Source organism: Theobroma cacao, chromosome 9 (assembly GCF_053813885.1).
Source record: "Theobroma cacao isolate CCN51 chromosome 9, ASM5381388v1, whole genome shotgun sequence".
Classification (NCBI taxonomy): Eukaryota; Viridiplantae; Streptophyta; class Magnoliopsida; order Malvales; family Malvaceae; genus Theobroma; species Theobroma cacao.
The window spans coordinates 42,859,263-42,883,826 of record NC_142647.1 but is presented as its reverse complement, the minus strand read 5'-3'; the positions used below and the strand labels follow the sequence as shown (position 1 = coordinate 42,883,826).

The 24,564-nt window shown below is 32.7% G+C and overlaps 2 protein-coding genes across 3 annotated transcripts; both read left to right on the top strand.

The window, feature by feature from the left end:
• Positions 1-7,527: 7,527 nt before the first annotated feature.
• On the top strand, positions 7,528-12,192 carry LOC18589991 (uncharacterized). 2 transcript variants are annotated; one of them, XM_007015228.3, is made up of 4 exons: positions 7,528-8,011; positions 8,395-8,522; positions 11,163-11,267; positions 11,534-12,192. In XM_007015228.3, the coding sequence occupies exons 1-4, from the start codon at positions 7,940-7,942 to the stop codon at positions 11,946-11,948; spliced, it is 720 nt and encodes a 239-aa protein (XP_007015290.3). In that variant the 5' UTR covers positions 7,528-7,939; the 3' UTR covers positions 11,949-12,192. The 2 variants fall into 2 exon arrangements, with proteins under 2 accessions (XP_007015290.3, XP_007015289.3); XM_007015227.3 differs by having other exon boundaries at positions 7,539-8,011; positions 8,392-8,522.
• Positions 12,193-14,009: 1,817 nt separating this feature from the next.
• Positions 14,010-16,194, top strand: LOC18589989 (Calcium-dependent lipid-binding (CaLB domain) family protein). The gene has a single exon (XM_018128498.2). The coding sequence runs from the start codon at positions 14,608-14,610 to the stop codon at positions 15,946-15,948; it is 1,341 nt and encodes a 446-aa protein (XP_017983987.2). The 5' UTR covers positions 14,010-14,607; the 3' UTR covers positions 15,949-16,194.
• Positions 16,195-24,564: the final 8,370 nt, after the last annotated feature.

Here is a 24,564-nt window from a genome sequence, read left to right as displayed (position 1 = left end):
CATATAAGTTTATTATATTAATAGTCTCATTGTATTGTATAACAATTACTATTTGTTTTAAATATTTTATTAAGTAAAATAATCGTACAGTACCTGAAAGCAAATCAAGAATATATGAGTTTATCAAATCAACAATGTCATTGTATATTGTGATAATTGATCTTTGTCTCAAATAATCTAAGTTTGCAAAATTTTCTGTTAATGGAAACAATAAATCAGTAGGAATTTCAATCCACTATGATTCGTCTTCCTCTTCATAGGTAGAAGTCTCAAATTTTTCATCTCCTATATCTAACAACCATTGAGCAAATGTTGAAATTTCATACCTGGTCTCTTCATTCAGATGTGATTGTAAAAGCCTTATGTTTGTCTTCAATCTATATTCTTGACAATAATTCCATAAAGGAGATTGATTAATTTATGCATCTATAATTTCAAATGTTGTTCCACATTCCATGACAAGTAAAATTTGCCTGAAATCTCTTCCTAGTAGGATTGTTTTTCCACCAAAAGGCTTTTACACAGGTTCAAATGGCCTGTCACTAATTAAATCTCATAAACTTTTGTCCAAAGCTTCAAAATAGTATTTGTGTGCTATAGGAGTTTCATCCTAAACTATAAGACTAGTATTTTGGATCAACATTGCAAGTTGTGTAACTCTTTTAATTTGACATATGGAATACTCATCAACATTCATAGGAATTTTGAATCTAGAATGTGCTGTCTTTCCTTTTAGTAACAGTAAGGATGCAATTGCAGATGAAGCTATAGTCAGAACAATTTTACTTGTAGATCTGATTCTAAAGATAACTGTATTTCGTAAGTATGTTTTCCCTATGCCACCATGTCCATAAACAAGAAGATCCGTTCTTCATTATTCTTAATAGATTGTTTGACAGCTTCATAAATTTCTAACTATTATGGGTTTAAGTTTGTCAAATACTATAAATGTTGCTCTTATAGTTCCTGCAAATTGTAATTGATCTCTTCATTGATAAATTTATTTTCCATCACATATATGGAACTTTCTGTTGGTGTAAGCATATTAAACTTTTGAAGAGAATTGCAATTCTTGTTGAAAATTTGCTATAAAGCCATTAAAGTATAGTTCTTGAGATCTTTTTTTGGAATTTGATAATGAGTAGCTCTAAGAGCCTGCTTCAATCTATACTCAATGTCTTCAGTAAGGAGTTTCCAATTATTCTCCCAAAGTGACAACGGGTCAGCGACTTCACAGAACATATTTATTATTATAAAAAGTTATTGTAATTGTTCACTTGTTGCCATTCTGAAGCATGTCCAATTGCATCAATCCATTCTTGATCATCTCCAAGCAAACTTGAAGCTTCACATGCTACTTTGTAAGTAGTATAAATTACACCTTTTACTGTTCTTATTTCTTCAAAGCTTCTTAGACGTTTCACAATATTTAACAGTGACCTTGTAAAATAAAGTTCACTTGCTGCTGGATGTATATATGTAACTCTCCCAATGGTTCTATCTTTTTTTTTTTTCCTTTTCTTCCATGTTGTTTCATATTTTGACCAAACCCATTTTGTCGAGAAGTTAGCATACACCAATTCTATTGCCTTTTCGTAAAGTTGGTTTGTTTGCATCCATTCTATAAACATTGTTTTCCCCACATTAGGCCTTGGAATTACTCTAGATAAATCATTAGTATCATTGAAACAAACATTTTGTTCTTTTGGTAAATGAATAGTCAATCTTTCCACTGCTGGCTCATGATGATGCATGTCAAATGTAAACAGCCTCTAACATGATTCATAAGCCAACAAATATCTGTAATCCAAGTACATTTTAACTTCGTCAAAGCTATTCCTTATCTCTTGCTCTTTTACATTACTATAAAGCTAATGTTCTCAATGATAGCTCTAGCTTTATCTGGTCCTTTATTAATATACTTGAATAAATATTTGATAGCCCTTGATTGATTGCAAAGTTCAACATTCACATGAGTTTGATATTTTACCACTAAATCTACATTGTGAGGGATGACAAACTTATTATCCAACTCAACACCTTTTTTAACAACAACAGAAGATTTGTCCATCACTTGTCTTTTTCTGTAAATTGTGAACCCATCTTCATTTACTATTGTTTCTGACTGATATTATTTGGGGAAAAGCGTGGAACATCTACCTTTAACCATACATGGTGCATAAGGATTGACAACACCACATCGACCATTATTATAAAACTTGTGACAACATCATATCCCATGGGATCATGAATTTTATTTGGAATCTCAGCAAATATTATCTTATTCACATCATTAGAATTTGTACATCTTACAGTTGGGTGTAATCGAAGTAGTATATGAACATGTGATAAGCCACATTTTTGGAATTCAATGGTATACGTTTCTATTTAATGTAACAATAAAAAAAAGACATAATCTTTAGTAGTACATATTAATAAATTCAAATTAATATTAACAATTAAATTCAAATGAAATAACTATATGTGGTTTAAAAAGTTTACCTGCCAACACTTGTCCAAAATATTTTTTCTTAATCAAGTCTTTCATGAAATAACGAAGCTTAGTCTAAATACTCATGATACTATATCAAGCCTATCTTCAGGTCGCTGACCAAGTATTATAGATAAAGCTTGCTCAAGTTCTGACCATTTTGCATTACAGAAGATTGTGATGAACAAATTTGGACAGCCATAGTACTGATAAATTGCCAATGCATCTTGATAATTTTGAAATAAATACCAAAGACTTCTAGTAAATATTGAAGGCAAGATTACGCGTTTTCCAATTATCTGTCCTTGTATATCACCTCTTGACACAACGTCTTTCAATCCTTTGTAAGGTTTCGACCTCAGATTTTTTTTATTTTTATGTACTGCAATCTCATTTCTTCCACTATAGAGAATAAATCAACAACAAATTGTTGGATTAATTTGCCACTTCGTAACAACGTACTCTATGTAGGATTATGCTATTGAACAACATATGCCTAATATTCTCTCATTGAAATGTTCTTTCTTTTTAGCCTTTGTTTTACTGAAGAGTCAACATAATTCATGTCTAACATGTATCTGTCCACTCCATAAGAAAAGAATAATGTATACTGTATAGCCATGAATGAAGGGTGAAGCTCGCTTATTCTTTTTAGTCTTTCAGCTTTAGGTTCAACAATAATGTTACGGTTTTTATCAAATTCACCTAAATCCTCAACAATCATCTAGCAACTTTTGATCCAGTAAGAGTAACATAAGTTCTCTCTTCACTGTCCTAACTCCAAGCAATCTCAATCAAATTGGGATAAGGTTTGACACTTTGAACCTATCTCTTGCTGTCTTAAAAACTTTAACTATTTCGTTATTTTCATCAAACATTTTAATTAGACCTTCTATTATAGATCTATCTACGACATTACCGGTACCTTGACGTGAAAAAATTGAGATTCTATTTGAAGTTTCATTCTTAGTATCATAAATAGAGAGCTGGGCAAACTTAGTTTTATATCCTATCATATGAAGCAAAGAGCCAATCTGATGATGGTTTTGACCATTTATTTTAAAGATGTATGGACCTGTTGTATTTTTTTTACACTATTATCTATTTTTTCTCCAATTGATGTAAATGCTGATGTTGTCTTTAAGTTTTGTACTCTTATTATCCCTTTCATAATCTAATAAACAATGTAAAAATTCAAGTGTAGGCCTAAATAATGGTAATTGAACCGTACCTTGTTAGCAGCACAATGTAAATGTACAATACAATATACTTTGACTTGTTTCAACTCTTTCTTTATATCACATAAGAGCATTACAAAATGGATAGAGTAAGTTTGGTCTTCCAAAGTTTAATATTGTGTTGCATCTTCCTATTATGTAAAAAAAAATAAAACAATGTCATTGTTAGAAGCATTATAACATTATCACTTTTAAAAAAAATTGTTGCAAACAAAATGTATCTTACTTGATGGCCATTGTTCCTTAACAGAACTGATGTATCAGTGCTTGTCTTTCAAACTTAAAATTTGTAACTCCATTAATAGCCTAATGTTTGTGAAAATAACAAAAACAATGCATAGGTAAATGTACATTTTAACTGCAAATTAGTTTACAATAATGGAATAAACATGTAGTAAAAGTAAAAGATTTGCAAATATTGAGACATACCTTATACATAATTTCTTTCTTTTGTACTACAGGTTGAAGGAACAGACTGTATAAACCAACGATAAATAACGAGTACATCATAAAGGCTTTATACAGTAATTCTTCCTTTGATACTACTGGTTGAAGGAACAAAATGTGTAAAACAAAAATCCATAACAGGTACATCAATTAGGTTTCTTTCAATAATAAAATTACCTTCAACATTTGCATTGCTCACAGTTTGAATAACATTGTTATTCGTTAGTACAGGACTTTGTTCCATAGAAAACAACAAAGATTGATTGTCAACAATAGCTAGATCATAAAGTATATCGTTAAAATCGCTATTATAGTTTAAGCAATGATTATTTTGTTCATGTCTTGTTCTTTTTCTCGGATCTTCGTTTGACATTGTATCTACGTAATATGTACAAATGTAATACATTAATTCTTATGAAAGTACCATACACAACTGAAAATTAAACAATTAATTAATGTAATTTTAAAACAGAAAATAAAATTGCTTATTGAACCAACAATAATATACAATTCTACGATTACAATAGCTATAGAGGTAAGCTTTTAAAATATAAATCGTATCTCTTTGATATAAATATGCATTAGCTATTCTACTTTTTTGCTAGTTATGGTTGCAATGCAAGTGTGTTTCAAATGTGGGAATCTTATTCATAAGATCTCCTTTACTTTTGATAGAGATGGCATGGATTTGGTTAAGTTGTTATGTTTATATTACTCATTCATTGTTCCCTATCTCAATGCAGCTGCTGACTCTTAATAAGGAAATGTATATAGATCCTTGTACACTTAAAGGTTACTTGCTTCAGTCATCAAAACTTTCACTAGTTTCTATGACTAAGAAAAGTAAATAAATTTCTAAACTTCAAGTTAGAGGTAGCTTCTTAGAGTGCAGATCTATTATACTAATGCTATTATAGAAAGGAAAAGGTTAGAAACTCTCTTTGAATTACCACATTTATTACATTATGTTGTGCAATTAGATAGTAGTTATTATTTATTCTGAGATGCAGAGAAATGTTTCTATGATCACTATTATTTGGGCTCGATTTTCATGCTTAAGATTTAAAGGAAATTTTTGACTATTAAATCTCTTTTATCCTTTTGCTTACTGGTGGAAGTTTTCTAATAACAATAAAACATTAATGCAATAACCCATTTCACCAAACCCAACCAAAATATAAATATGAACTCCAAAATTCAACTTTGAAATAATTACTTAATCAGCTTATTAGATCAGTCAGTATCAAACTAAAAATAATAATAATATCAAATTATGCATTGAAACAAAAAAAAGAAAGATAACAAAATATCTCAAGTATAAAAAATAACAATACCAAAAATCAAAATTCAGCAACAAAAGAAAAAATCAATCAATTAAAAAAAAAGTCTTCTGGATTCTAAAATTAAGTAATCAATGCATTAGTAAAATACCCACTAAGTGAAACTACAAAAATTTGATTTATTTTGGTTTAATTTTTTTCTATTTAGCTTCATTGCAGGTCAATCCAAAAACTGACATCTCTCCAGAAATTATGGGTATGAATAGGACTATTAACAAGCAATTAGCCATAATATTACAGAAAATATTATAAAAAATTACCTTCAGCATTTTACTTTGTTCATCTTTTGCTCAGCAAAATTCCCATAAAACCAACAATTTTGTCTATAATTTTATAGGGACCAAATATATCAAATGGACTTAATCAAGATGAAACAAAATAGTAACGAAATAAAATAAAATTCTTTTCCTTTGCATCAAGTTTACCCATGCTCAATTCATGATTATATTAACTACAAAGTTTCAAAGTTGATTTTTATTTAGTTCTAATAGGTATAAATAAATAAACAAATAAGGGGAAAACAACTGATTTCCTTACATAACAACTTAAATGTTTATTGTAAAAATATTTTACAACTATAGAGGAAAAGAATAAGAGAAAAATGGCTAACTCAACCCTACCTACGTGTCATTAACAAAACCTTCAACAGAACGATAACTCAACCCTACCTACGTGTCATTAACAAAACCTTCAACAGAACGATAGGGTGCCTAAACAATGAGATCAAATAAAAAAATTAAGACAATAGATTAAGAAAAAATTAAAAAAATGGATTGAGTAAATATTGATGTAATAAAAGATCCTTTTATTTCATTTATGATTTGAATCCGATGATCGGAAGGTATGACCTGATTATAAAGCTTATTCATTAGAGCAAAAATCACAGGTAAGACGAATCTCAGACCATCAGTGAAATGCAAGAGAATATGTATATATAAAAGACAGCTTGTCCTGCGACTATATTAAAAATAGGAAGAAAAAATCAATTAACACCTTGACAGTGCAGAAAACCTAATAATTATGGTGGCGGGGTATTAGAGGAAAAATCGAAATCCTCACTGGATGGCTTTATAGTAGTAGTGGCAAATGCAGTTGGAAGGCTAAACGACACTGTGGTGGTAGTCGAGGAATGGTGCTGCATAACGAAATGACTCAAAGTGAGTTTTTTCGAGGTTTTAAATAAAACCTAGAATCTACATGGGACGGCTTTACAGAAATTGAAGGATTAGGCGATCGTCAGAAGCAAAGATGCGCTGCTTTTGGAAGAAAGCGAATGAGAAGAAAAAAATGAAAATAGAAAAAACCAAAGCTAAGGGAGGAATTGATTCAACTTTAACGACATAGTGTCGGAAGTAAGGAAGGATAAAATTTTTTTTTTCAAATATTAAAAACAATGTTGTTTTCACATAAAATATAAAAAAATTAATTCAATTGAGAATGACAAGTGTCAACTGATTAACTTAATTAATTATGTTATTTTTATATATATTATAGATATATTAAGTTAAAAATGTGAATACCTAATCTAAAATTTAATTGGGTTGCACTTGAACTTAAATCACAATATCTACCTCTAAACACAAACTGGGATGAGATGGATTAGTCAGCCCATACATCTCAGGCTTCCTTAATTTAGATTTTTCTTGTTTGTTTTTCGCAAAACTTCTATTACACGACTTCGTGATTTCCGAGAGAAAACATTTGCGTAACAGTCATGAACAAGGATACGGATACGCCATAAATACTTAATCCAGAAAAAATAGAAAGATAACGATCATCGCCATGAACGGGGTCTGCCCTCTGGTTTCCTACAAGGGAAAAAGTCAAGGAAGATGAATTCACCGATACGTTTGACCGAATATTCCACGGAACCTTTTTCTTAGTGAAAGAAAATTTCTTCCTCCAGGGAAAAACTTACTAAGTACAATTGTACAAACACAAGACTTCTTCTTTAGCCAATCCGAAAATACAGAAACTTCGTTGAAAGTCTTGTGCTATAAAACACACGCGTTCTTACCCAATGCTTTCACCTTCCAACCAAATGAGTTGTGTCAGCTAACCGAAGCACCACCGAAAGGCTGGAAAAATTTAAAAAAAAAAAAGAAATTGTTTATTTTATTTTATTCTGGTTAAAAAAGGTAAAAGAAGTATTAAATAGTACATTTGTTGTCATCCACATTCGAGGCCTCTTTGTTAGGGCAATCATTTCCCAAAGAGGGTCCTCTCTCTCTCTCCGGAATCAGAAGAATAATTCTTTAGCATCTCAAAACTCTTCCCTTCATGGTTTTTTGTCTTTCTACAAAAGTATAAACTTGTTTGTTAGGTTAGGTTAGGTTAGGTTAGGTTAGGGCTGTAAATTAAAACAACAAATTCAGATTTTTAGATTAGTTCAGAAGGAAAAAAAAAAAGTTGAAATCAAAACCATGACTTCAGTCATCAAGATCGACGATGAACAAATAGTCAACGCTCTTCCCAATCTCTCCCTTCAAGATCAGGTGCTCTTTCTTCTTCTTTCTTTCTTTCTTTCTTTCTTGCTTTCCTTTTTTTATATATATTTTGTTTGAATTTTTTTAGTTTTTAGAACCTTATCTATTTGATTCTTTCCACCTGAATAATTATTTTTAAAATTTTTTTATGTTGTTTGCTTGCTGAGAAAATTTAGAAGAAAGGAAAGAAAAGCAGAAATGGTTGATTAATGGTTATGCACTGTGTAGTAATTTTGAATTCTTTTTTTCTGTTAATTTGTTCTGTTGTCTTGCTAACGAAACAGTTTTTTAATTTCTTTTTATAGATTTTTTGGTAATTTAAGAGAGGCTTCTGTGTGAGAACTCAATTTTATTGAATTTGTTGTTTGGGTTATTCTGTTTTTGTATAGAAGGAAATGAAGAATAAAGGAGCTGTTGGTGAGGAGGGTTGCGAAAATCATAGTGGAATATGCGCGATTTGTTTAGATAAGATAGTGCTGCAGGAAACTGCTCTTGTAAAAGGTTGCGAGCATGCTTACTGGTTTGTCTAAACAATCTCTTGCCACTTTTATTTATTATTGTTGTTATGGGAGCTTCCTTGTTTATGTTCTATTGCCATACGTAAATTGCAATCTTAAGCCGTTTAGATTTCACAAGATATATTGGAGTTGCATCTGTCTTTGTTGTGTGCTGCTGTCTTTTCATGCTAGTCTCTCGAGGATTTGTTTTTTCCTTACACCATAAATTTTCTGGAGGGTTTACACTGGTCTATAGAATTGCTTTTGTTGGATGTGACTATAATTTTATACTAGGCCTGTTCCTTTTCTTTGTAGAATTTACTCGATGGTATTGGTGATTGTTGTTATCTTCATGTTCCCTAGGCTGTGTACTGTATCTTAAGCAGAGGATAGGGTTACAAGAGTAGTTGGGCCTTGTTTTGTCATTTGAGAAAAGGAGAAGAATGAGTGAAGCTTGTAATTGCAGAGATGTTAGATATCATGGCATGGTTCACTAATGCTCATGCTGACCTGGCCTCACCCTAATGGGAATCGTAGACACCTAAAATTTGGTGGATTCCTTGTTCTGTTATTTTTGAAACTGTTTAAGATGTGCCTTGAATGTTAATTTGGTGAGGGATGATGCACTGGGTACAGCTATTGAAGTTAACGTGCCTCCTCTGTTGTGTGACCTTTGGGTACACGATGTGTGACAAATATAAGACAAATGTTACGATAGAGGCGATATGTTAACTTCTAATTTGTGTCCTTGGTATCACACTGATAACAATAAAAATAGTTGCTTGATGGGAGTTAGAAATTCTATGCATTGAATGCTTGAATATATGTGTACTACAACTATCATTTCCCCCGAGACACATGACATTATCTTTGTTGTAATGTTCTTAAATTGTGTAGGATTGTTGTCTAGCTTGTTAGTGATGCTTGTACCTTATAAAAGGTTCAGACTTTGTAGAAGGGATTTGCCAAGGATATTTCAAGAATGCATGTTTTAAATTTTCATCATCTTTGATATATATATTATGCCTTTTGTATTATGCTTACTCATTTTTACTTTTCAATTGTTTCTTTTGTTTTAAGATTTTGTGATGGCTTGCATGCTATGAGGCCTACTCTGTGCCTTACAGTGGGAGTTAATTGAAAAATTCATTGCTATACCGCCTTTTGAAACCTTGATTTATGTTGCCAAAATTTAATAGAAGAGGTATGTTATTCATAGTCTGTCATGTTCATGGTACTAGATCACTAGGGAACTCATTGAATGTTTTAGAAGTCTGCTATTGTTATATCTCTAAATGTATGATTTACTCTCTGTGCTGTCTATGAACTGCAAAAAGTTGTTTGGTTCTGTTGAACGTTTTGTTAATTTCGGATTAAAGACTCAAGAGCTAGTGTTTGTGGTGGTTCGTTTTTAAAATTGACAGATCCATTGTAAGTTTGAGATGCGTAGTTAATACACAGTTTGAGCCATTGTTCCATGAACTTAAATATTTGCTGTCCAACCACTTGTATGTTTTCTACTCTCAACGTTATTTGATGCTTCGAGAGGATTCCAACTGTCTTCCTTTCTTTCTACAGACGAATAAAACAGCCAAATTACATAAATTAAGATTGTTTTAAAACAGTGACTATGCATTGCTTGGCATTTGAGTTTGCAACTCCCATCCAATGATGTCATAATCTGTAAACCAGACAATCCACCATGGCTGCTACATTTACTCTTGTTAAATCATTCTAAATTTCACTAGTGGTTAAATTCCAGGAAAACAATCTGAAAGAGAATAAAAAAGAAGGTTCTACTTGATGATACTGGGTAATGGAACATGGTCTCTCGTTTGGAGGGGGAAAAAGCCAATTTTACATTCTGTTGATTCTAGTGTGGACAATTATGTTATTATGATGAATTATTGCAGTCTTTGATTTTATTCAGAAATTATCATAATGGAGGTTTTCTTGAGAGTTTAAATCCATAATCTTAGGGCCTCTTACTTTTGTGTTAAACCATTTGATTATCATTATCCGCAATGATCTTTGATTCTATGTTTTATATAAAGAGCTTTAAGCATAGAAGCTGACTAAAGAATATATTAATTACTATTCTGAGTGGTCCATGGTGTAACTGATGTGTGGAACTGTTGATCAAAATTAACAGATAAGTTGCACAATCTAGAACCTCTCCTTGCTAGTAATCTGACTTGGTAATCATTCTACTTTTCATCCAACTCTGAGGAGGATTTGGGTTTTGTTTCTCTTATTGTCGTTGTTTAGTAGACAATTGGTAACTTTGCTGCATGTGGTGCCTCCTAATTTGTCCAGATTAACTTCTTATTGATTCTGTTGGAGTCTTCAATCATCAACTATTTGATACTTGTTATCTTGATTACTTCCACACTTGGAGCTCTGTATCTCATCCTGTCTGAGTATTGATGATGAGAATATTGGGAAAGATCATGGTTTTCTAGACTCACTAATTGACTTATTTACTTTTATCCGTGCAGGGTCATGTTTGGCAATTTATTTTTCCTTGTGTTTGTGTAATGCAGTGTGCTTTAGATCTGATGCATTTGTTTAATGGAGGAACTCAAATAGGACATTGCTTTCTATTGCAGTCAATTGTCATGGGATTTTGATACTTATTGGTGTTTTCATCTTTGTTCTTGCAGTGTGACATGCATCCTTCGATGGGCGACATACAGTAAGATGCCTACATGCCCTCAGTGTAAACATCCATTTGAGTTCCTCAATGTTCATCGTTCACTTGATGGCAGGTAGTAATCTTGAATCCACCATTTACCCTCTCTCTTTTCCAAGGAGAATGTAGTATTAGTTCCCTAGTTTGAGGTAATGGAAATGGTCATGTTGGCAATTGCAAGGGAAGGGGAGAGTTTTTGGTACCATAATGAGTTGAGTTATGTTAGGGTGTTATCAGCCATTGTACAAGCCATTGACATATTGTCTGTCGTGGCCTCTGCCTTGGTTTGTTTCTGGTGTCCCCTTAACCTTCTAGTTGACTGTTAATCCTTTGCTTTACCAGGATCAATGACTACATGTTTGAGGAAAGCGTGTGCCTGCTTCTTAGAGCTGCATGGTTTGAACCTTTGATTGTGGAGGATCGTGAAGAGCTGTATGATGATTTGGAAGATTATTATCCATATGAAGAGGATGATGATCAAGACGAAGCTTATTATGCCAGTTCACCAAGTCTCCGCATTGGTAATCGAAGATGGGGGGATAATGGATATGTCAGATCAGGGCGGCAAGAAGCTAGGCCTGTTCAACGATCAAATTTCCAAGACTCTGGTGCTGGGTCCTCACGAGAGCCTAAGAAGAAAGAGGTTGCAAAAAGTACAATGGGGCGACGGGCGAAGAGGGCACTTAAACGTGAAGCTGCTGATAAGGCAGCGGCAGCAAAACATCAAGAGCATTTGATGAGGCTGGGGCGGAAGTGATTTCATAGATGTAAAGTGCCTAATAAACATTTAACCAAAAGATAAAGGTGCCAAGTAAAGCCGAACCCCTGTCTGTCTTTGATCCTCGCGTTTGTACAGTATTTCCGTGCTTTTTCTGAAACAAAATAATGCCACTGGCCATTGGAATTGGATGGACAGTGGAAGTATGGGTTGCTGACTTCTTGGTGGGATCTCTTGTAACTTCATATTTTCATTCCATTTAACTCCCAAATTAAATCGCTAATCTTTCCTGTATAGCTAGCTTTTTGGCAAAGAAGAAAAAAGAACAAAAAAAAGTCTTGTGTATCTACTTGCACAATGGAACTTGTTGATTGTGGATTCGGAAGAGGGCTAAATTTTTTAATATTAGTCTAAAATTTAGCTCGAATAGTTATTTAATTTAAAATTGCAAAAAAATTTATATTAGGGTTCGTTTTAATTGTAGAAACTTTGTTTGTTCTACATCATAAATGATCAATAAAATATTAGAAATCATTATTTTTCAATTTTCTATAAAACTAAAGAAGCGTTAGATATTGAATGTCAACTTTTTAACTAACATTAAGGACATTACTTCCTTATTTTCAATTAGTAGAGTAGTATATTATTTTATATCGTTGAATATAAATATAAATAAAAAGTGAAAAATATTTTCTAAAATTAAACAGTACTCGTAGTAGATGCATTTTTGGAGCCTTCAAGCAAAGTAGATGTAGTTAATGCCTAATCAATGAAAAGGTGTCGTTTCACCCATGCATAGAACATTTATATATATATATATAATCGTCATTTGTTCAACATTTTTTTTCACTCATTTGTTCAAACTTTCATCGTCAAGGAATGAATAAAGTGGTTTTGATTGACGTTTTGTCTTTCGGTTTACGTCTTAACTTACACCTTTGTCGTTCTTCAATTTTTCTCTTCACCTAATCGAGCAACCCACCATTTACTTTGATATTCCATGCAGGATTAGATCAAGGAACCAAGACCGAGGATTTTTCTAGTCCATGGTCATTCCTCATAGTCATCCCAGCATGCTTCAATACATTGACTTCCAACATTTCTGTGGCCCTTAATTTCCGTATTGAGTAGGATATTTTGGGTTTCCAACAGAAAATTTTTTCTTTTTGACTGAACCCTTGCTGATGCTAGACTGTTGTCGAATTTATTGAACATGTTGCACATGAAGGTGAAAGAAAATGAGACAATAATCAATTTTTGGTCCATCCATTAATGTTGCTCACGTCATGGTATCTACCATTTCATTGAATGTAGAAAACATGTTTTCATACAATGTTTCAGTTTTTGATCTAAAGTGATCTTTGCCGTTTTATATAATGTAATGTGATTGTAGAGAATGTGATTATTAAAAAAATAATATTATAATGCTTGATATATATTGAAAAATCTTTATTAAAATATTAAAAAGATAATATCGTAATGTTTCATTTATAAACACTTTATTAAGAATATGATACTAATTTCAATGATGGCTAATTACTATCTTAAATAGTTTTGTTTCTTTCTAATTACTATTAACCTAATGTGTCATCTAAAAATTTACCTTTTTAGGAAATTTGTCTCACTCCTATTATAGGTAAAGTTAGAGTAGTAACAATTTATAACTCTTCAAAACTAAGTAAGTTTCACATTCATTCTGTTCATCAATTTAGAATTTCTTTGCTTTCCCCTTTCTATATATTTGTGCAAAGAAGAAACAGCTTCCTAACTTTGTCTTGGTGGTAAGATATAAAAAGGGGATTAGTTTTGCACATTTTCTCTGATCTTTCAAATCATGGTTTCTCTTTTTTCTCAACAAATGTTGGTATGGTGAAACATTTCTCCACTTAATGCCTTGAAGAAAATGCAATAAGAGTGTGGGATTATCCTGTTGGAAAGGGAGAGGTGGGAATGGTGATAATTAAGATGGGGGGCCAAGTGGGACCTCCATTCTCCTGAGTGGAGCAAAATTAGTCAGTGGAAGTGGAAGCTGCAATGTCAAGCAAAGCAACCCCTCTCCCAAAAATCCCGATCCCCCACCCACCCCAAAAAGAAGAAAAGAACAGCATGTAAAAAGGGGGGAAAACAAAAAAACAACCATAACATCATCATCTTCATCAACAACATCTTTGATTTTCTTTAATTCCCTCTTGATTTCCACCTACTACCAAACCCACCCTACTCAACTTGCACAAATCAAGCTCCTCTTTCTATATCTCCCTCCTTTTCTTCTCTTCTTTCTTTGCATGCTTGTCCTACAATTCATGGACTGATTTGCAAAATTTCCTCACCTACCATTGAAGCAAAAATGATTTAGAATCAGAAACTGTAGCTTACGATGCATTGCTGCTAGTCAAGCTGATCTCTGAAGTCACTCTGTTTTCATTCTTTTTCCTCTTTAACTCTAAACTCTTTTTCTGCTCTCAAGATTTTTCCTTCAACTCGTGCATTGTTCTTCTAAAACCTGCTAAAGATCTTTGAGTCCAAAGGGGAGATAGAATTGGAATGCATAAAGTACATTCAATGTTTCATTTTTGATCTGTTTGTTCTCTGCATCAACCTCTGTTTTCGTTCTGCTCCGCTCTGTTCTTTCTTATTTGCCAGAGCTGTGTTGCCAACCAGCCTTGAAATTCCTACGAGCAGAATCCTATTTCTAGTGATGGATTCTTTCAGTAGATCATCTGGATTCCGTTTTAACCCCAATTCAAACACCGTTGGTGATGCAGACCAAGATTCTGAGTTTTCGGGCATTCTTGAAATCTATGTTCACCATGCTAGGAATATTCATAATATATGTATCTATGACAACCAAGATGTTTATGCGAAATTCGCTCTCACCTATAACCCTGATGATACCCACTCGACTAGAATCATCAATGGAGGTGGAAAGAATCCGGAATTCAATGAAAACTTGATGATGAAAGTTACTCAAATTGACGCTGTCCTCAAATGTGAGATATGGATGCTTAGTAGGGCTAGAAACTACATGGAAGACCAGCTCTTGGGATTTGCTTTGGTTCCAATTTCACAGGTTGTTGGCAAAGGAAAAGTCACTCAAGATTATAGCCTCTCTTCCACTGATCTTTTCCATTCTCCTGCTGGTACTGTGAAATTGAGTCTCTCTTTGAACACTTGTATACCTGTCAATCCCCAGACCAATTCCTTTCCTGAAACCACCTCGACCAATTCTTCAATATCAGCAGAAGTAGTATTGCTTGATCGAAAAATCTCCGAAGTTATTTTAGACCCGGTTGAGTATTCGAGGATAGAATTTCCTGATATCAATGTCGTTAGGGAGAACCAGCAAATGGTTTCTGAGTACTTTGATGGTCTGAAGTCAAGGCCAGGAATTGCTTCATTTCTTCACCTTGGTGCCTCTCATCAGCATGTTGAAGATTACGAAATGACAGCAAATTCATCTGAGGAAAATCATGGTGGATCCATTTCTCCAAATGGAAGCCTTCAAAATTCTGGATTTCTGAGTTCGACTACCACAAGCCTAAGTGATGATAGGAACTCCGCTGACTCTACTGAGAAGAAGAGTCGTCTTGGTGGGGAGTCATCTAATTCCCTCAACGCATCAGTCACCACTGAGGCTAATCCAAGCTCAGGCGTTTGTCCAGATACCCCAACTTCAAAGAAAGGAGGTGAAGCTGGAGACGAGAAAGACTTGAATTATTCAAGCAAGGAAGAAGGGAGCAGCAACCAAGAAGGAAACATGAATCCTGTTAAATATGGTCAGGTGTTTTCAGCTCCACTCGGAAACATCAATCTTGAGGCAGAACAGTCTGCAATGCAGCAACAAATAGTAGACATGTACATGAGGAGCATGCAACAGTTCACTGAATCTTTGGCTAATATGAAGCTCCCAATGGATCTTGATCACAAACCCGGACGTGAAGATCGCGGCGATGTGATTCAAAACCACACCAAGAAAATAGAACATGAGAAAAAGAAGGATGGGTCGCGGGTTTTTTATGGTAGCCGGGCATTCTTCTGAAGTTGTAATCAAATCGCCATTGCTGCAAATGTTGGGAGTATCATCTTAACTTATCCAAACTCTGAGGTTTTTGACATCCATTTTTAATTCCTTTTAGTTCTGCCCTTAACAGCTTCTCTTGAAGAGCCTACTTCTCTCGGGAATTCAGTTGTAATCCTTGTATTGACTTCAATGTGAGATTTTAATTTATAATTGTAACATGGCAATGTGAATAACTGATCAAAGATCCTTCTGTTTTTATGATTAGAGCTTAGAAGTTTTTTATCCCCAAGCATTCACAGCAAAATTTTCAGATATGCTAGATATTGTTAATGTTATGATTAATGACAACTTTCTGCATGTATATTAGCAACATTTTATATTTTATAGTTTGTAGAATTTATATGAACAAAAATAAAAACAAAACCAAACAAGGATAGAAGATTTTTGTTAAATTTCTTCGATAAATTTGTCCAAATATATATAAAAAATGAATTAAACAAATATATTTGTAAGCAATCTTATCTGAAGAAGTGGTTTGTTTTGCTTTATTTTATTATAACAATGATGACATTGATTTAGTGGCTAATTGTTCAGACCTGTGTATTCCTTCGGCTTAGGATAGAATCAAACTGCTAGGGAGCACCGACATTCCCTTTTGCATTATTTTCCTCGAGCTGACAGGATAAGGCAAAGAGTGCATTCCATTGCACATATGGGTCCATTTTACAACTGTAAAATCTCAATTACCTGTTGTATTGCTGAGGGAGGGATAAAATGAATGCCTTTCAAGCTCTTAATTTTCATAGGGAGAACTCCAAGCATGAAATGCTTTGTACTACAAAGGGCCCAATATACCCAATTTAATTTAATTAAAATTAAACCTACTATATATCTTGATAAACTCCCCATTACAGTAATATCTTTAAATAAAAATTAAATGTCTAGTTTGATTTCCAATAGACTAATTAACAAGAACATATTGTGAAATTATAGTTGGGAATTAGGTTATCAAATGAATTGACATGATTCATGCATGCAATTGAAATATCTTTGATATTTTGGGGGGGGTAATTCTTTGTGAAAGGAATGAATAATGAATTCCGCAAGTCATGATCAATATGTTGAAAATTGAGGCCAAAAACATATTTCTTGAACCCCACTAAAATTTTTCTGGTGGATATCATTGTGGTGGTGGGGGCGAACTCAACCAGTTTTTTCAACACCAAGTGGTGCACATCCTTGAAAATGTAAAACAAAAGCAAGGAGAAACCCCCCCCTCCCTTCCATGTAAGAATTTGGAATCCAATGAAGCAATTGAATCATCAACCGGACAACACATTGCTTATTGTTTGAATTATGTGTTGCCAACGATGCGTCGACACATCATCTCTTAACTTATTATTAAAATTACAAAAAAGGAATTTGATGATATTAGTTGTCACGAGACAATCCCCTCATACCAAACTATGGTGGGCTCAGCTTGTGCTTTTCAATTTTGTTATCAGTTTTATCTCGATATGTTAAAAAGTGTTATAATTAAAATAATAATAATTAAAAAAATTAATAAATCCATTAACATCATTAATTACATAAAACTTTAACATTAATAATATAATTAATAAAATTTTTTTATATTTCTGTGATGTTATTTGACACTACTTGCATCACCTGGACCCGTCCTACAGTGCAGCTTCATTTTGTTTGGGGATTGTTATCACTGATATTGGACAAAGCTACACCAATTGTACCTACCTGACTTCATGGTAACATGGCAAGGCTCTTAGCCCCTTCACCTAGTTGAGCTGGCGGCAACAGCAATGTTTGTAAGGCTAAGGCATGTAGTTCAGACTTGGGTTCCAACCCAAGCAACCCAATTTTGGAAAAACTGTTGTTGCTTTGGTGGAAGTCGTACCAAGGCAATATTTTTATCATCACTAGTTTTTGTTACACGTGACTCATGTATGATTAATATTATAAGCGTAAAATTTTATAATTCTTTTTAGTTTAGTTTTTATTGCTAAAACGTAACGTATATAGTAATTTATTTTGACTTCATTATTGCTAAGAGTTCATCAAACAAAAGCCTAAACAAAATGAATCATTCATCTTGTTTAACTTGTATCTTGATCAAGAATAATGCTTTGATTTTAAATTTTGGTTAAATTAATAACTTATTTTTGATAAAAAAAAAATTCGTACTCTACATGTTTACAAAGTTACGATTTAATGTCTTGTTTATATTTTACGTAATACATTTTATATTATTTAAAAGTACAAGATATGCATTTAAGTATTTGATTCAATAGAAATAAATTCATGTATTTCTAACTAAAAATTTGAGTTTCAATCTTTCTTCCTAATTGTCTTTTCTAAAAGGTAATTAGGTTGGATTTTGGGCCAACCCTTTAGCTGCAATCCATCTCCTTTATTCATTTTGGAAGAATCATTGTGTTTAACCCAACTTTTCTTCAAATCTCAAGGACGCTGTTGGGTTGTGCAATACAGGCTCAAGCCCATGTTTCCATAATTTCTTTTTGGGTTTAAAAAAATAAACTTATTATGAAGATTACCCTTATAATTACCGGTCTTTCTTATTCATATTTTGGATTTTTTTTAAAGGAAACAAGAAAAGATTACACAGATGGATAGCAAGAAAGACATTATCCATTAAATATTAATTGATATATTTATTATTAAGATCTTAGATATTTTGAATTTTTCATCATTGATGAGATGATTTTATTTTAGTGATTTGACAATAAGTGCATCAAAAATAATCTCGTTTCTTGGTCCTTGAAATTTACAGTAAGGTAAGAAATTAATATCGCAAATGAGCTTCTATATATGATTGATTCACTAATGTAATCATCCTCTCCTTGTAACTTTCCTTGGATTTCAATTAATCATCCTCGTTGACAAAAATATAGACCTTTTGAACAAAAAAAAAAAAAGGAAAAAGAAATGACAAGCAATTTGATCCATGATCATCACAAACATTGCATGCATGGAGTTCTAATATTTCCGAGCATAAAATATTAATGTGGAATTTCTTTGAGAGATTGGATGGTAGATACAGCTACATCAGATAATCAGATCTTGAAGTATATAGATAATTGAGAAAATTGTGAGAAATAACTCTCTTTATAAGTCTAATTTAAAAATATCTTTTATAATAATTTTAATTATTTTTAACCAATTTTTGACATAACTTGATAACAATGACCTTTAAACAATTTCAAACAAATCAAAATGGTTTTAGTTTTCTCTGTCTTGCCGTCCAAACAAAAATTTCAAAATTAAATCTCGATTTCTCTCTATTGTCAAATACGGTCTCTTTAGCCTTCTAGCTCTTTCTCGTCATCTCAAAGAACAAAGATGACATTAAGGTATGTATTTTAGGTTCTTGGGTTTATTAATTTATTCATAAAACCTTAAGTTGAGAGGTTAAAATTGATTAGATATATCTTTAAATTAGAATACTGTATGACTTTGGCAACTTAAACTTGGCTGTGAGCAGACAAATCAATTAGTCATTAGGTATTGCATTACTAGTTTTTAGGCATTGTGTCGCTAATTTTTAGATAGTGTGAGACTACTTTTAGATATTACGTTACTGATTTTAGATATTGCGTAACTGATTTTTAGACACTGCGTGATTGGTTTTTAGGCAATGCCTAAGTCACACAATGTCTTACTAATCAGTCACGTAATGTCTTACTAACCAGTCATACAATGCCATATCAACCAATCACGTAATACCTAAAAATCAATCATGTAATTTCTAAAAATTAGTAACGCAATGCCCAAAAATCAATTATACAATGCCTAAAAACTACAAAAAGTATTGAATTTCATTTAACAAAATTAACAGCTTCAAACAATATACTATATTCTATTTAATAACATAATTAATAAATATGCCTACTTGAAGAAGAATGCTCAAGATACTTAAAGGTTTTTCTTCATATATTAAAAATCACTCCAAAATGGTTAAAACTGTTGAAAACGCTTAATGGTTTTTTTTCTTGTATCAAAAACCACTCCAAAATGCTCAAAATGCTTAAAAATTTTTCTTTCTAGTAAGGAATACTCTAGAAAATGAATGGTTTTGCAAGGAAAACTCAAAGATATGAGTCAGTTTGAGGCTCAGACTAAAACATATAGATTAGTTTCATTACAGGTAATTTTATCTAAAATTAATTTCTCTTGGATAAAAATAGTTAAAATTATAGAAGGCTATTTTCAAAAACACCTTATATATGAGGGGTATTTTTTAAAAGAACCCTAAACAAATTGAGTATTTGTATTAGTATTAGTATAATGGTTTGAGTATGTAATGCTACTTGTAGTCTTTAGCCTTGAAATAGACACAAAACTTATTATACATCTTTTTATTCTTAGGGGAATTCATTTTTCTTACTTAATTCAACTCCTTTTTTCTTTGGTATATAGTAAGAATATATCAAAACTTAATTTTTACAAGAAAAAGATCCAAAATAATGGATATATAATTAATAACATAATTAATAAATATGCCTACTTGAAGAAGAATGCTCAAGATACTTAAAGGTTTTTCTTCATATATCAAAAACCACTCCAATATGATTAAAAATACTGAAAACGCTCAAAGGTTTTTCTTCTTGTATCAAAAACCACTCTAAAATGCTCAAAATGGTTAATATTTTTCTTTCTGGTAAGAAATACTCCAAAAATGAATGATTTAGTAAGAAAAACTCAAAGGATATGAGTCGATTTGAGGCTCGAACTAAAACATATGGATCGATTTCATTAAAGGTAATTTTATCCATAATTAATTTCTCTTGAATAAAAATAGTTAAAATTATAGAGATGACTATTTCCAAAAACACCTTATATATGAGGGGGATTTTTGAAAAGAACTCTAGACAAATTGAGTATTTGTATTAGTATTAGTATAATGGTTTGAATATGTAATGCTACCTGTAGTCTTTAGCCTTGAAATAGACACAAAACTTATTATACATCTTTTTATTCTTAGGGGAATTCATTTTTCTTACTTAATTCAACTCCTTTTTTCTTTGGTATATAGTAAGAATATATCAAAACTTAATTTTTACAAGAAAAACTCAAAGATCCAAAATAATGAATATATAGTCATTAAATTAGAATAACTCCAAAACTTATGTATTCAAAGCCCCAACTTCATTTTTTCAAGGAGTTTTTTATTTTTTCTATTTTATTTATTTATTTATACTTTTTTTAGTTATTGAATGCAAGATATGATAATAGTGTGTAAAGAGAATTAATTTCTCCCTAATTTATTGGAAGATCGTGGAAGTGCCACAAAGTCGTAAGTCATTTTTAAATTTATTAATTTGTTTTATGATCTTTAGCATTTTGGATATTGTGTAGTAGTATTTTTAATTTTATATATAATTTATAAATACTCTTGTTACATAATATGAATTCATGTGGTATGTATTTTTTGCTTACTTTCCTAAGTTATTTTAAACTTTAAATTTTGTGAGTCGTCATATTTTAGCATATTGCTTACATCTACTATTCTAATCTCATTTTTATTAGTAAATATAATAGATTTTTTTAATAAAATAGAATGAAAAATATTGCTTTAGTTGTTCCTTTTAAGATTTAAATTTTAGATCTACCACCAGATTCATTCATGGCGAGTCAAGAATATATAAGGACAATTTTAAATCTTTAAGTTTACTTTAAGATTTTTCTTAATGGTAATTTCATTATTCGCTTGCTACATGTTGATAATACGTTAATTGTTGAATAAGATGTGACGATAATTAATAAGTTGAAAAGAGAGTTATCTAAGTTCGTTGATATGAAAGATTTGGGACTAGCTAGATAAATTTCAAAAGTGGATATCATTGGAGATAGAAAAATCCAAAAATTGAGACTATCACGAGAAAAGCATGTTGAACGGTTGTTTCCAAAAGTTCAACAGGAAGCATGCCAAACCCTTCTGACCAACCAACCATTGCAAGTTGAGCAAAAACTAAAAGGAGAAAAGGAAGAGATGATGGAAAGTTGAGTAAGTTGTTTGACATTGTAAGCAAGTATCTTTTTAATTATCTAAAAAAATCATAGTGGGATGCAATAAATAAAATTTATATTACTGACATTAATCGTCATTATTTCATTTTTTTAAAATTTCGGACAGTTCCTCTTATCGTATACTTATCTTGTTTCTTTCGGGTATTTTGAACTCTAAACAAGTGAGACGGAAAAAGTTGAGGTAGAATATGCATGAAACGAAATCCCCTGGACTCCAAAGGGGGACCATGAGAAACCAACGGACACCAACGAGTCTCCTTTGTGTCCCCCGCAGGCACACACAGGGTAATTAAACTGGGTATATTTGCTAGTACTATAAAGACTTGGGAGCCAAGCAGCCTTTGCATTGGAGAATGTCACCTCAACATATAGGCCCCCACATCTCCCAAGCCAGTCGTAAGTACCTTCCCTTGATGCATGCTAAACGTAACACAACAAAGACGAAGACCACCACCCTATGCCTAATGGCTCTTTCAGGGAGGGAAGTCTATGCTTTGCAAAAGTCGCAAAGAAAAGGTCGCCCTAAAATGAAAACTGTTCCAATTCCCAATGTATGGTTTTCCAGGCCAGTTTCTAAGACTGGTTCCCTTCCACTTTCGCAACCTGGCCCTAGTGCATGACAAAACATACCCTTTAAACATTAAAAAAAAAAAAAAAAAAAAACCTAAACTCAGGCCCTGGAACTAGCAATGTCCCGCTGGGATGGTTTTAAAGTTTTGACCAAAGGAAGGAAGATAAGTTCAAAATTGGAGAGACATTTAAGTATACTAGCAAAGTGAAGCTCTACTAGCTAGTAACGGTAATAAGGGCGAGCGATGCGATGCTTCCTTCTTCTTTTTATTTTCGGAAAATAAAAGTCAAAGTAGCTTTTATTTTTACTGTTAGATTGCTCGTGAAAATGACTGGCCAATGCAAGAATGACACGTTGACAGTTCCAGCCTTGTCTCTGACCTCGCGTGCGTCCACTTGCGCAAAAGCCCTACTCAGTCCTCTGCAGTCACGTCCATGAGCGACGAGACCCATTGAACAGTCCAGATTTTTTTTTTCACCACAGTAATTTTCATCATATTTCTGAGTCAGAAAAAGTTACCTCTCTCTCTCTCTTTTACATTTCATGTGTGGAAGAGGACGAAAAGGTAATTAATGGGGTGAGCAGAAGGTTGGGACTCACTGCTCTGATTGTCACGTCTGAAAGCTAAGTATGTTCTGAGCCTTTTGACTGGATTTTGGACTCTCTCTTCTGATTGAAAAAGAAAGATTATCTTCCAAAAAAGAAACTGTTGGTTGCTGCGTTTATTTTTTTTCTCTTTTTCTTTTGGATTCAGTTCCATGATCCATCGCTAAAAGTGGACACTGGGGACGAATGTTAAGAGACTAAGCAACAGCAACTGCTTAAAAACATGCAAAAACCCATACACTATTTACTCTTGTAGTACAGATGCTATGAAATTTATCTAACACATTGATTCCTAACTATTATAATACATGAAGCATTTTCTCATAGAGTACTATTAAATGTCCAGCATACTAAATTTGGGTGCATTGCATATATGTATAAAAATAATGATTTATTATATCTGGCGCATCAGAATGTTGTATCCATATCTCCTTGGATCCATATCCATTCCCATATAACAGTATATATATAGAGCAGAAGCATGCAAAGGACGCTGAATGTAGGACTAAAATTAATAATTACAAAGAACATTCTAAGCTTGGAATTAATGGAGGGTGACAGAAAAGTCATTTTGATTTTGCATGATTAGAACTACCCGCATATATAGTGTTTCACTTATTACGAGTTAAGACAAGCCAAATGAAAACGAAGATGATAAAACATAAAAGCGTTTCTGATCAAGGAGGACAAGAAAGAAAAGATGGCTCAGTAATGAATTGAAAGCTACCAGAAACAGTATAGAGTCTAGCCTTTCATGGTCGAAAGCGCTTTGGATAGATAGTCTGTTTCTTTCACTCTGGCTTATTATCTGAGCCCTTTGCTTTGGAGATGTCAAAAAAATGGGCCCTTCCCGAGGGTAGGGTTAAGACCCTGACATTGAAATCCTCAAGAACTGACATTTCCATTGGTCCTGTAGCAGCACTAACCTTTGTGAACTTAGCCGAAAGCCTGAGATACAGAAGCCCCACCACCACCACCACCACCATTCTTGTCTTTCTTTGACGAAATGAAAAATCCTGCAAGCTTTTTCTTTGCGAACCATAAAATACTCTTACTAAAATTTTAAACATATATAGACGCAATGCAAGCATAGAAGGGAGCAAGATAGCGATAGGAAACTGAAACAGTGATTTAATTATATGATTTAAAAAACATGATGATAACTAATAACTACATATAAAAGCTAGGTATCGTTTAAATTTGCAAGTACAATGAGACAACCAACTCCAACTACAGATATTATATGCCAAAGGGAAGATATATGAATATCGCCTTAAAGCTCAAACACCCAAAACAGTTCCAATGAGCTTAAGATGATGATGATGATGATGACAATGTAAACCAAAAACTACCTAGCTAATTAAGGTATGCTTGAAGTTTCTTTGACATGTTCA